This window comes from Scyliorhinus canicula, chromosome 16 (assembly GCF_902713615.1).
Source record: "Scyliorhinus canicula chromosome 16, sScyCan1.1, whole genome shotgun sequence".
Classification (NCBI taxonomy): domain Eukaryota; kingdom Metazoa; phylum Chordata; class Chondrichthyes; order Carcharhiniformes; family Scyliorhinidae; genus Scyliorhinus; species Scyliorhinus canicula.
Window position 1 is genome coordinate 114,894,442 of NC_052161.1, and position 14,711 is coordinate 114,909,152.

Sequence of the window (14,711 nt, forward strand, 5' to 3'; positions counted from 1 at the left end):
TCCAACACTGAGGTTTCTTTACCCATGTTTGACCTGATGCCATGATACTTCATGAGATCTAGAGTTGATGTTGTGACTTCAGGGCAACACCCTCGCAACTGTATACCACTGTGCCACCACATCTGGTGGGCCTGTCCTGTTGGTGGGACAGGATGTATTCCAGGGTAGTGATGATGATACCTAGGACATTGTCTGTAAGATATGATTTGTTTTGTATGGCTATGCTAGGCTGATGCTTGACTAGTCTGTGGGGCAGTTCTCCCAATTTTGGCACAAGCCCCCAGATGCTAGTAAAGTAAGGATCACTTTATCAACAGGGCTGGGAATGCCGTTGTTGTTTCCGATTCCTTGGTCAATGCCAGGCGGTCTGTCCAGCTTCATTTTTTAGACTTTCTAGCTGTTTAATACAACTGAGTGACTTGCTCTGCCATTTCAGAATCAACCGCATTGCTGTGGGTTTGGTGTCACCGGTCTGAATAAGGACAGTAGATTTCCTTCCCTAAATGACATTAGTGAACCAGATGGGCTTTCAGATGGATTTTTACGACAATTGACAATAGTTTTATGCATTTAATTCCAGATTTATTAATTGAATTTAAATCCCACCAGCCATGGTGGGATTTAAACCTGTGACCTCTGAGCATTAGCCTGGGACACTGGATTCCTAATCCAGTGATGTTACCACTACACCTCCACCTCCCCTCTGATCCACGTTCTCCTGCTTTTCTTTTGAATTATGCCATTGGTTCTTTTATGTCTACCCAAGGGAAAGACGGGACTTTGGTTTAAAGGTGGCATCTTCAATAATGCAGCATTCTTTTAGCACTTTATTGGACTGGCAGCCTAGATTTTGTACTCCAGTTCCTGGAGTAGGACTTGAACACACAAGAATGCTAACTACTGCGTCATTGCTGACAAAAGGGGAATCATGCACCATGGTCACAAAATATGTCATTTGTGAATTTGCTTAGGATCATAGAAGTAATGGATTGAACTGAGTATTTGGTCTATTATGTTGCTGCTTAGCAGGAATTCACTGGGATGAATAATGCTGCAGTGTTCAACTGATATCTGAGTGTTCAATGGTTTCTTTCTTGGCTAAAGCACAGTCCGTAAACTGCCTGATGATGTATATATTATAAATGCACCATGCCTCCTGTATTGTGAGGGCACCCCACTGGCACAGAAAGTTTCATCTTTCCTGTATAATGTTACTGGATTACTGTGATACCGTGACTTATTACATGGTTGTGTGTTTCACATACTCTGCAAACGCAGAAAACTTGTTAAACTTGTTTAGGGATGTTATAGGGCGTTGATCTGGGGAAAACGTAGCAAATTGGGTTCTTAAAGTTGCTCTACTTAAAATTTGCTCTGAGGAGGTGGGCAACATTAGTAAAACCATGTTTATTGACCACCTTGTTGAAGAGATGGCAATAGGCCCTATTCACTTTTATTTTTGCAACTGAGGTGGCAAGAACTATAAAAGTGCAAGCTGTTTTAGTATAATTTATTCTCATGAGCCTTTCATGCCCCGTGTCTTGCTCTACCTTCCTTTGCATCTTTGGGCAAAGAATTGGCAGACAGAGTATAATGTGGGAAAATGTGAACTCTTTGGCAGAAATAATAGAAAAGCAATATACTATAAACGGAGCGAGTTTGCAGAACTTGGTGGTACAGAAGGATTTGGGTGTTCCCCACATAAGTATCATGAATTCAATTCATCATGTCTGTGTGTGCTATGTAACTTAGTATATATGGACATTGTAACATTTAAGGGACAGGATGTTTGAATGTGGTTACAGTGGCTCCTGCCCAATAAAAAGGATAGGACTCAGAGTGTGTTAATAGGTTCCCCAGATCAGTTCAAGGATCATTGATGATCAGTTCAAGGATCAGTCAGAGAGTCAGTTTGAGGCAGCCAGTTTCGGAAAGCGGGTCTTTCAAGTGTCACAGATAGGTGTGGGTGGCGCAGTGGTTAGCACTCACGGCGCTGAGGACCCGGGTTCGATCCTGGCCCTAGGTCACTGTCCGTGTGGAGTTTGCACATTCTCCCTGTGTTTGTGTGGGTCTGACCCCCACAACCCAAAGATGTGCAGGGTAGGTGGATTGGCCATGCTAAATTGCCCCTTAATTGGAAAAAGAGAATTGCTACTCTAAATTTAGAAAAAAAAAGAAAAATAAAGTGTCACAGACAGGGACACAGTTAGGGGTCCCAGTTAAGTTAAAGAATGTGATGCTGTTAGCTGAGGAGCCAGGATCAGAGCTCGGTGAAGCCGTGAGAGCCATTTGGTAACTACAGTTGGGACGCAGAAAGAGCCTTGGGAACCATTGAAGCTTGGTACCACCAACAGTTGGGGCTCAAGAAATCATTCATAGCTGGGTGTGTTCAGAGGCAGGACAGAGGTTCCAGGCAGCAAAGGTGTTGTGTGTCCAGGTAGTGTGGTCACGGGGAAATCCTGAGGAGCAAACCTCAAAAGGAGAGCATCATTAAGGCCGTCTGGATCTGAGTGATCTTTGGAGGGAATTCGCAGGTTAAAAACTGGAAATTTCTCAAAAGGGAGACAATTTTAAAGAAATTGTGTTACTTGCAGTGAATACTAACAAGTGGGTGGATTCTTGAGAAATCCATTAATCACACCTGCCATTTACTCTAGTGTGGTGTATTCGACTACAGTTTGCCTATTAATTCACATGTACCTCAAGTTGTTTATGAATGTTAGAATATAAGATCTATCTCATATCTTTCTAAACTTGCTCAGTAAATTTTTTTCTGTTTGTTCAAAACTTGTGGAATCAGATTCTAAACAAAACATTCCTGGTCCCGAAATGATATCCCCAGTATCCCGGTCTGGCCAAGGATTGTAACACATCACACAAAAAGTTATGCAGGTACAGCAAGCAATTAGGAAAGCAAATTGAATGTTGTCATTTATTGCAAGGGGAATGAAATATGGAAGCAGGAAAGACTTGCCGCAGCTGTTCAAGGCCTTGCTGTGTCCACATCTGGAGTAGTGTGTACAGTTTTGTTCTCCTTTTTTGAAAAAAGATACAATTGCATTAGCAGCAGTTCAGGGAAGATTCATGCGACTGATTCCTGGAATGATGGGTTATCTTGTGAAGAAAGATTGAAAAGTTTGGACCTGTACCCATTGAAGTTTAGAAGAATGCAAAGTGGGGACTTCCGGTAGCGGCCATGTTCGAATAGGTCGCGCACACGGCAGCTCCCGCTGGGATTGGAGTTTCGAGCCTTTAAACGGAGCGGCAACGGTAATTTGGCAGTGATTCCCGGCATGGCAAAGGACGCTGTAGAGGTTCCCTCCACTGCTGCATGGAGGGAACCAGGAGCGGGGCCGTTTAAACAGCGATTGTGGGAAAGCGAGCGGAGCGGGTCCGGGTGGACAAAATGGTGGCCGGCGCGGACCAAGCAGCGTGGGCCCAGTGGCCGAGAGAGCAGCAAGAGTTTTTGAGAAGCTGCTACACAGAGCTGAAGACAGAGATGCTGGCCCCTATGAAGGCCTCCATGGAAAAGATGGTGGAGACTCAGATGGTGCAGGAGAAGGTGATTTAAAGAGATGGAGAGGAAGGTATCTGATAATGAGGATGAGATCCTGGGCCTGGCGGTCAGGGTGGAGGCGCACGAGGCCCTACACAAGAGATGGCAGGAGAGACTGGATGACCTCGAGTATAGGTCTAGGAGTCACAACCTACGGATTCTGGGCCTCCCTGAAGGTGCGGAGGGGGCGGACGCGAGCACATATGTGACTACAATGGTGGGGACGCTGATGGGCGCGGGGGACGCTGATGGGCGTGGGGGCCTTCCCGTGGCCCTTGGAACTGGATGGAGCGCACAGAGTCCTCGCGAGGAAGCCTAGGGCGAACGAACCACCGAGGGCGATGGTGATAAGGTTCCAACGCTTCACAGACAGGGAGCGTGTCTTGCGTTGGGCAAAGAAGGAGTGGAGCAGTAAGTGGGAGAACTGCGAGATTCGCATATACCAGGACTTGGGAGCTGAACTGGCTAATAGGCTTGCGGGATTCAACCGGACTAAGGCGGTCCTCCACAGCAAAGGGATGAAGTTCGGGCTCCTGCATCCGGCGAGGCTTTGGGTAACGTACCAGGACAGGCACCATTACTTTGATACGCCAGATGAGGCGTGGACATTTATTAAGTATGAAAAGCTGGACTCGGACTAAGGGGCAGCTGCACGTGGGTGAAACACTCTGGCGGTGATGTGTAACCGGTTGTTGGCCTGATGTAAGATTGGTAGTAGAATTTAAGTTGTTCGCTTTCCTTTTTCTGGGTTTTTTTTTCTGTGTTTCTCTCAGGGGGCGGGGTAACACCCGGGTTGTGTTTTTCGTTGCACGGGAAGAATCTGGATGGCTCTTGCCCGCCTACCCTGTGGGGGAGGGGGGGTTGGGGGCCCGAAGGAGGAGACAATAGTAAGTTTGGAGATAGAGGCGGGAGCAGCCGGGGTCAGCATGTGTCACCTGACTTACGGAAGCGTAATGGGGGAAATCAGTGCTAAGCGGGTGCTTGGCAGGGGGGGATTGGGGGGGGGGGGGGATGGGGCGCTGCTTTGCTGACTGAAGGGGAGCCAACTGTTGGGGACGGATGGAGAGTCAGGTTGGGGGGCCTCCGTCAGGAGGGCTGGTGCGAGCGGGGGGCACGGGGACGTGGCTGGCTGAAAAAGGGAGATGGCTAGTCGGTACAAGTTGAACGTGGGGGAAAAGTGAGATATTTGTAATCCATGCTAGGGGTCAGGAGGAGAGACTGGGGGAGCTCCCGCTCAAGATGGTGGAGAGAAGCTTTCGTTACCTAGATATACAGGTGGCTAGGAACTGGGATGCCCTACACAGGCTCAATCTATCTCGGCTTGTAGAGCAGATGGAGGGAGACTTCAAAAGGTGGGACATGCTCCCGCTTTCCCTGGTGAGAAGGGTGCAGACTGTGAAGATGACGGTTCTCCCCAGATTCCTGTTCGTTTTTCAGTGCCTTCCCATTTTCATCCCCAAATCCTTCTTCAAGCGGGTGAACAGGATTATCACGGGATTTGTGTGGGCAAACAAGACCCTGCGAGTTAAAAGGCTGTTTTTGGAGCGCAGTCGGTGGGGGGGTTATGGGGTGGTGGTGGCACTGCCGAACTTCTGTAGTTACTATTGGGCAGCTAATGTGGCCATGATTAGGAAATGGGTAATGGAGGAGGTGGCGGCTGGAGGCGGCGTCGTGCAAAGGCACCAGCCTAGGGGCACTAGTAACGGCGCCGCTGCCGTTCTTGCCGTTTCGATACACCACAAGCCTGGTGGTGACGCCGGCATTGAGGGTCTGTGGTCAGTGGAGAAGGCACAGGAAGGAGGAGGGGGCCTCAGTTTGGACCCCTATACGGAACAACCATAGATTTGTTCCGGGCAGGATGGACGGGGGGGGGGGGGGGGGGGGGGGGTTTCAAGGCTGGCATAGGGCAGGCATTAGAAGGGTGGGAGACCTGTTTATAGATGGGACTTTCCCTAGCTTGAAGGCGCTAGAGGAGAAGTTCAGCCTACCCCTGGGAAATGCCTTCAGATACCTCCAAGTCTGCGACTTTCTCAAAAAACAGGTGGGGACATTTCCGTTGCTATACAGGACAGGGTGGTGTCTGGCATCTGGGTAGGAGAGGGGAAGGTGTCGGACATCTACCAAGAGTTGTAGGAGGCGGAGGAAGCCTCAGTGGAGGAACTGAAGGGAAAGTGGGCGGAGGAGCTAGGTGCGGAGCTAGATGAGGGCCTGTGGGCTGATGCCCTGAGCAGGGTGAATTCGTCCGCATCATGTGCCAGGCTCAGCTTAATTCAGTTTAAGGTGGAACACCGGGCTCACATGATGACGGCGAGAATGAGCAAGTTCTTTGGGGTAGAGGACAGGTGTGCGAGGTGTTAAGGGAGTCCGACGAACCATGTCAATATATCCTGGGCATGCCCGGCACTTAAGGAATTCTGGCAGGGCTTTGCGAGGGCTATGTCCAAGATTTTGGACACATGGGTGAAGCTGAGTCCAACAATAGCGATCTTTGGGGTGTCAGAGGATCCGGGAGTGCAGGAAGCGAAAGAGGCCGAGGCTTTAGCCTTTGCCTCCCTGGTAGCCCGGAGACGGATCTTGTTAATGTGGAGAGACTCGAAACACCCCGGGTGTGGAGACCTGGGTTAGTGACATGTTATTAGTTATGTAAAAATTCTGTTTGAAAAAGCTTTAATAAAAACAATTATAAAAAAAAAGAAAAGAAGAATGCAAAGTGATCTTGTTGGGTGGCACAGTGGTTAGCACTGCTGCATCACAGTGCCAAGGGCCTGGGTCGATTTCAGACTTGGGTGACTGTCCATGTGGAAGTTGCACTTTCTCCCAGTGGGTTTCCTCTGGATGCTCAAGAGATTAAATTGGCGGTGGCGCGTGAATCAGAGGCTGCCCCACCAATAATACACAATGGGACCTGCCCCTTGCTGTTGTTTTTTCTAAGTGTGGACTGTACAGCGGAGAAAGCTGTTGTTGCTGTTGGCTGCTTCAACCATTTCTTTTTACCAGACCTTCAGGCAAGAGCACTCTGGTGATAGTTGCTACTGCTGACCTTTGGGCAAACACCTTGGCAGGTGTTTGGGGGAAAAATACTCGAACCACAAAACCCAAAGGTTGGAAGCAGCTGAATGGCAACTGTCAGGCTGACAGTTCTGATTTTGTTTTCTTAAGGTCGGCTTTAAGGTTTGAAGCTCTGGCTGCTTAGTTTGGGCAAATCCGAGAACTCCGTTGCAACTGAGCCCTGATGCCCCTAGCTCCTGGGTCCCAGTGAGTTGCTGTGTACCCCCCTCCAGGACTCTGTCGGGAGTTCCAGGATTTTGATGCAGCGATGAAGGAACAGCAATCCAGATTTAAATCAGGACAGTGTGTGGTTTGAAGAGGAATCCGCAGATGGTGGTTTTGCCATGCGCCTGCTGTTCTTGCTCTTCTAGGTGATTGAGGTCACAGATTTGGAAAGTGCTGTTGAAGGAGCCTTGGCGAGTTATTGTAGTGCATCACGTAGATGGAACGCATTGCTGCCACTGTGCATAAGTGGTGGAAAGAGAGATTGTTTATGGTGGTGGATGTGGTGCCAATCAAGGAGGCTGCTTTGTCTTGGATGGTGTTGAGCTTCTTGGGTGTTGTTGGAGCTGTACCCATCCAGGCAAGTGGAGAGTGTTCTCTTACGCCTCTGACTTATGCCTTGTAGATTGTTGACAGGCTTTGGGGATTCAGGAGATGATTTACCCCCTGAAGAATTCCCAGCCTCTGACCTCTTGTATCCACAATATTTAAATGGCTGGTCCAGTTCAGTTTCCGGTCAATGGTAACTTCCAAGATGTTAGTAGTGGGAAATTCAATGATGGTAAGATCATGAGGAGATGGCTAGAATTTCTCCCGGTGGTGTAGCTGACCTCCAATTCAAAAGAATCCATCGGCAGGCAATCAAGAGAGGCAAAGGCCACGGCATCAACACATTCCCCTCCAGCAGCTCCGGCACATCCGAAACCCCAAAGATCACCACACCCCACTTTCCTCGATATGGTCCCAAATACCGCCTCCCAGCAGTAACTCTGCAACCTCTCGCATCCCCAAAACATGTGAACATGATTCGCTGCTCCTCCCACACTTCTCGCATCCATCTGCTAACCGCCCCCGTGAAAGAATCCACTCATCTGAGCCCCAGTCATGTGGATCCTGTGCACCACTTTAAATTGAATCAAGTTCACTTGGGGACAGGCGGAGGTTGAGTTCGCTCGCTGCATCACCTCACACCAGAGTCCCAGCCTATCTCCCTCCCCAGCTCTTTCTCCCATTTCTGCTTGATCCTTTTCCATAAGGGTGTGGGCAGCACGGTAGCATGGTGGTTAGCATAAATGCTTCACAGCTCCAGGGTCCCAGGTTCGGTTCCCGGCTGGGTCACTGTCTGTGCGGAGTCTGCACGTCCTCCCCGTGTGTGCGTGGGTTTCCTCCGGGTGCTCCGGTTTCCTCCCACAGTCCAAAGATGTGCGGGTTAGGTGGATTGGCGATGCTAAATTGCCCGTAGTGTCCTAAAAAGTAAGGTTAAGGGGGGGTTGTTGGGTTACGGGTATAGGGTGGATACGTGGGTTTGAGTAGGGTGATCATTGTTCGGCACAACATCGAGGGCCGAAGGGCCTGTTCTGTGCTGTACTGTTCTAATTCTAATTCTAATAATGCCTTGTCCTGCTCTCCTCTACCTCGTATGAGAGCAACGTTTTCTCCAGTACCATGTACTCTGGTAGTCGAGGGAACACAGGTAGCTCCTCCCTGGTAAAGTCCTGCACTTGCCAGTACCTAACCTCACTCCCCCTTGGCAACGCAAACCTCTCCTGCAGTTCATCCAACCCAGCAAATCTCCCCTCCGAGAAACAATTTTTATTGGGATTACTTTTGTAATTACTCTGACTTTAGATGTAACACATCCCTCTCCTCTCCATTTGCCAAACTATTTCCGATTCCTGCAATTTATTTTCTCTTCAGGAGAAGGTGGAGCTGGAAGATATACTGCACAGATTGCGGGAAGATGGACTGGACATTGAAGCCTGCACTGCAGACGAGCACCTCTGTCATCTGTGGCGCATATACCAGCGGGCTGAGGGCACACTGCAAGCCACCATACATGATCTGGAAGGGGTGCGAAAGCAGCAGGACTCCGAGATGAAGGAGGTGAGATCTGTCAGCAGGGTGGTGCATCATTGATCTCTTGTGAGATTTAAAATATGAAATCTTGTTTGTATGTTACTGGCCGCCTTTTAACTGTCATATTTATAGTCTGCAACTTTGGCCAGATTAGATATGCATGAATAATTGTTTTCGTAGCAAGTTTTCAAACCTGCTAGCTTGTCTCATTTCTGCCTTCCCAGAGACCAGCGATTGATCTCTCTTGTTGCAGATTATATGTACACCAACTCGATCCCCTCACTTCCAGAGTTAGGTGTAACAGGGAAAGTAACCAAGTGCTTTTTCATGGGTTATTAAGATTTCTTCATACTTTATCCAGAGAGTAAAAATGAACATACCAGCCAAATGAGGTGTGTATATCAGTTCCTTGAGTTGGCATTCATTTTTACATAGATAGCAAGTTTAGAAGTGGTTTGGGAACATGAGTTTTATGTTGCTTCGCCCATTGACTAATTTGAGGTCCTGCTTCCATTAAAATTTTTCATCCTGCAGTATTCTGTCCTCTGCTGAAATCGTAGGTTCTTCCTTGAGTGCAGGTAATGGCAACCATCTTGCATCTCGCCCCATTCACCATTCAACACAGCCAAGCCGAAGCTGCAATTGTTAGCAGGTCAATCTCCTCCGGGTCTGGGCCATTTCCTGTCCTCATCTGACATCCATATATACATGCATATCATGGATGAAAATCTGGATTTGTATCCTTTGCTCTCGTGCATGGTCAATGAGACCAATGCAACATTGGAAATGTTGCCCCAGCTTGATTCCTTGTGGCATTCAGAAATTGAAAGTCAGCGAACTCAGCCCAGATTGGACATTAACTTGAGACATCTGGTAACCTTTATAACTCAGTCCTGCCCAAGTGGTGTTGTAACTCAGTCACTTAGGGGAGTCTCACTAAAGGAAAGGACTGTCTCTTTCAAAAACAAACTTTCATCTCTTGTTGATCCTTTTTCCTGGTTGCCAATTTGGATTTGTTTTATTGTCACGTGTACCGAGGTACAGTGAAAAGTATTGTTCTGCGTATAGTCCAGACACATCATTCCATACATAAGATAAAAAAAACAGTGGGCATTCTCAACCCTCTTCATCAATGCCTGCTGCGTCTCATGGAAAATGTGCTCCTTTAATATCTTGAGATTTGTAAACAATATCATGATCTGCCCAACAAAAGCCATATATGAAGTCAAGTAATATTGTATAGCAAAAAGGGTATGGTTTGAAATGGCTGAAGTTGTCATGAATATAAAATCAATGAAAGTGCTATTGGGATGACCTCCCCTCCTTCACTAGTGTAGTGACATCCAGGTTTGGAGCAGCGTTCTGTCATCTTTTACGACTGATCTTCCCTGACAACCACCTTTGAAACATAACCTGCTCAATCACATTGTGACGTAGGAATAATCTTTTTTCTGTAGGTGGAGAATTATGTGGATCACATCCGCAATTTGTCGGAGGAGCGGGAGGCAATGACAGCTGAATATGAACGGGAGAATGAGCTGCTAAGGATGGAACTGCACCGGTTGAAGTTGGAGCAAGGTCAGTATGTTGACCTTTCAACTTTGTTTGTACCCCACCCCGCAACTGATGTGAGGTGGATTTGTTTATCTGTGACTTGTACTTGCATCAGCTAGACACTCTGACTATGTGACCATCTGGATAAAAATATGTTCCCACTTTCATGACCATCTTGTCCTGATTGGCTGTTACTGGGTAATAATTTTGCAGCCATTGGTAGCCCTCCACTGTCTTTCCCGAAGATGCCCTTTCTTCATGCAAGAGTTTCGACAGTAAATCTCAGCAGACTGTTTGACCCAATGGAATGGAGTCACAGCTGAAAATGTGACCTCCACACAATCACCCACGTTTCAGTGTGGATCACTGGATAACAATTTGGATTTTCTCCTGTAGCTGCCGAGTTCAATTATGGTGCCTGACTGAAGGTTGTTTTTTTATTCATTGAACAGATGAAATTGCATTCCAACCCTAGCCTTCCATGAGTCTTCCCAGGCCATGGGCAAACTGAGGACGGATGACCTACTTTCCGGCCAACAGTGACCTAAGTAAGATACTGGAATGAGAGAGAGCCAGTATGACTCCAAATAGATTTAGTAACATGACCTCCATTTAATGACCCATAACAGTGCTATAGAATCATAGAATCACTACAGTGCAGAAGGATACATTTTGGCCCATCGAGTCTGCAGTGACGCTCTGAAACAGCACCCTAACCGGGCTCCTGCCCTCTCCATGCAACCCTACTAAACTTGCACACCCCTGTATACCAAGGGGCAACTTAGCCTGGCCATTCCACCTAACATGCGCATCTTTAGAGTGTGGGAGGAAACCAGAGCACCCAGAGGAAACCCACGCTAACACGCGGAGAATATGTGGAGTTTTTGCACAGACACGGCCGGAGTTGAACCTGGGTACCTGCCATTATGAGGCAGCAGTGCTAACCCACTATGCCACCACACTGCTGGAGATTAGATCGTCTTCAGAGTGGGAAATCCAACAATTGTGCCTCTTCATGAAGTCAGTCATTCGTACTCTGGAGCTCATTGACACCAAACCTTCAACTATATAATTTCATAATTGAAGCAAGGAAATTTTAAATGTTTAGTCAGTTTTTTTGTGCAATGCATATTTGGCGTTGAGACTTAACATTGGCTTCAAAATAAAAAGGGCATAGAGGATGGGAGATGATCATATTTCAGGTGTAATTCAATCACATTTTGCTGTTTTATGTATTTCTATTTTGAATATCCATGTTTATGTTCATAATGAAAACTGCCTATGTAAGATTCTACACTCCAATTGCTGCAGCATCGTGGGCCGTAAATTTAATCTGACCTAGTATTTAATATTTAACATTAAATGCGGACATGAAAATTTTTGATGGAAAAAGTTGATAGTGGAAGCAAATAAATGATTTTTAATATATTCCAGATATTCATATGGAGAATGGATTTTTTTATTGCATCTGATTTTTGCTGTTCCATTTCCACATTATAATAGTTTCTGGAAAGCTGTGTGATCTTTTATAGCAATTCAATTCAGTATTGCTTGAACCCAGTGTGCACACCATGCAACTGAAGGACTGCAACCATAAAACTGCTTATAACTAATGTTGCAGTGGAATATTTTCAATCTTAATTGTTCAAAGTTGATTAAATTTTGTTTTGAAAATATTTTAATTACATTTTTAACCTTTTATACATTAACAACAATCAAAGAAAAATAAACATGCCTCAACAACCCCAACAAACATGTAAGAACTCCCTCCCAACAATTATAACCACTCCCCACCACCCTCTCCAACAACTAGCAGTGACCAGATCTTTGCAATGTAATATAAATAGACGACATCTACGATAGAACCCGTCAATCGCTCCCCGCACTGTGAACTTAACCTTCCCGCGGTGCTAGAGCTTTATCAAAGCAACCAGCCAGCGTGCTAGCTGTCTCCAACTCAGCAGAATTCACCGGCGAGCCAGCAACGAGGCACAAGCCAAAGCATCCACCATCATACCCGTCCTCAATTCCAGCTGGCCTGTCACCCCAAATACCGCAACTAATGGGCAAGGCTCCACATCCAGATTTAGAATTGCCAATTATGGTGTTTAAACAAAAAGGCCCCCAGAAACCCACCAACTTGGGGCAGGACCAGAACATGTAGGCATGGTTCGCAGGCCCTTTCGAGCACCGCTCACACCTATCTTCAACTCCCTCAAAGAACGGACTCATCCTGGCCTTGGTGAGGTGCGCCCAGAACACCACCTTGAGCTGTGTCAAACTTAACCTCACGCAGGATGATGTAGCATTCACCCTGCAGAGAGACTGAGACTCACTCCACACCACCTCCTCCAAAATGGGACCCAGTTCCTTCTCCCACGTAGTGTTCACTTCCTCCACTGACATTTGCTTGTCCCCATGATCTGACCATATAACCAGAACGTACTGCCCTCATTGCATCTGAAAGTACCTCAACATATTCCACCCTCCACCAGCTTAAAATGCTGGCAAAGCTGCTGCCATATATTTAACGTGGAGATGACCACCAGATTCAACGACTATTTTGCTGAAGCAAAAGGCAAAGAAACCATCGCCAACTTTCCAGACACGACCCCTTACCCCCAACTCCATCCGTACCCATGCCACCTCCTTGCCCTGCAAAACCTCCCTCTGAGTCTGATGGGTTCACCCTGCCTAAAGAAACCCTATTATAAGCTGCTCCAGCCCCCGGATAATTGCTTTATACAAGAAAACTTAACACACTGAAAAAAAAACACGTATCTTGGAAGTATGTTCATCGTGATTGCCTGCACCTGGCCTGCCAGAGACTATGGAAGGCTGTCCTATCTCTGCAAATCCACCCTCACCCTACTTGCCAGACGAGTAAAGTTCAGCTAGTGAAGCCGCACCCAATCCCGTGCTACCTGGACGCGCAGATAGTGGAAGCTAGTCCCGGCACAACAAACAGAGGAGTCATAGTCATAGTCCAACCCTGCCTCGACCCCTGTACAACCTAGAGGACCTTTTACACTTTGCCAGTGCCTTTTATATATAACAGCCGCAACCACGACTCAAACCCAGGACCAGACCCAAACTTCTCCAAAACCATAAACAGGTATTCAATTCTACCTTGTCAAAGGCCTTTTCAATGTCCAAAGACACAATTCTCTCCGGCTCTGGCCCCACCGCCGATGCAAGAACCACATTGAGTAACCACTTCACGTTAGACAAGTTTCCTGTCCTTCACAAAGCACATCTGATCCTCCCCACAAGCTCCAGGAGATGTGGTTCCAACCTGAACGTTACAACCTTCGCGAGAAGATTTGCATCCACATTAAGCAGAGAAATTGGCCGATACAGCCCACACTCTGTGGGGTCCTTATCCTTCAGGAGGGACATAGAAGCCTGCTCCAACATCTCCGGAAGGGAACCCCGCGCCAATGAATCATTAGCCACTCCCAACACCAATGGGGCCAACTGATTCACGACCTTCTTATAAAACTCTACTGGGAACCCAGCTGTCTCCGGCGTCTTCCTTCGACCCCTGCAACGCCTCCAAATCCTCCCGCAATGTCTTCTCCATCTGAGGAAACTCCAATCCCTCTTAAAACCCTAACATCCCCTGCTTGTACTCCACCGGCTCCGATTTATAAAGGCCTGAAACCGCCCCCCCCCTCCCTCCAACTCCCAATCACAATCTCTCCAGTAGCTTCTTACCGCCGTAAACTGGTAAGCAAACAGGTGACCAGTCTTCTCCCCATACCCGTATACCTCGCCCTCTTTACCCGCTGTAGCTGATGCACTACCCAGCCCGTGGGCAACAGGTCAAACTGCATTTGCAGTTTGTTCCTGATCGCCCAAAGCTCTGGTGTGGGATCACTTGCATATTCCCTATCCACAACCAAGATCTCATCCACCATCTCCTGGCACTCCTGCCTTGCCTCCTTATCCATATGGGCCTTGTACGAAATTACCTCACTGTCTTTAACGCCTCCCACAATGTAGCGGGCATTACTGTCCCATTCTCATTCCATGCCTCATAGTCCCCTATGGCCCTAGAAATCTCCAAACAAAACCTGAGGTCAGCCAGCAGACCTGTGTCCAACCTCCATCCCTACGCTGCACCTGACCCATCTCCAGCTTCAAATCCTCCCAGTGCAGTGTGTGGTCCGAAATGACCACCTCCGAATACTCAGCACTTTTTACTCCAGCGAGTAAAGTCAAACCTGAGTATAACTTGTGCACCAGTGGGAAAAAAATGTAGACTCCTTACCCCCCCCCCCCCCCCCCCCCCCCCCCCCCCCCAACCCGGTTCACAAACCGCCACGAACCACCCCTCCTGTCTCATCCATGAATTCAACCAACACCTTCGCCATCCCCTAAAGAGGCAGCAACCTTAGCCGGGAGTGATCTGACTTTGGATCCAAAACATAGTTAAAATCCCCCCCTTAAATCAGCTGTTACGTGTCCAGCT

General features: G+C 47.6%; 1 protein-coding gene across 13 annotated transcripts in view; it reads left to right on the top strand.

Moving 5' to 3' along the window:
• Window positions 1–14,711, top strand: part of ccdc30 (coiled-coil domain containing 30) — a 200,159-nt gene that overhangs the window by 34,764 nt on the left and 150,684 nt on the right. For all 13 annotated transcript variants that reach the window (XM_038773500.1, XM_038773501.1, XM_038773502.1 and 10 more), the window contains 2 exons: window positions 8,525–8,710; window positions 10,141–10,261. In XM_038773500.1, the coding sequence (XP_038629428.1) occupies window positions 8,525–8,710; window positions 10,141–10,261 (307 nt within the window). The remainder of the gene's footprint in view (window positions 1–8,524; window positions 8,711–10,140; window positions 10,262–14,711) is intronic.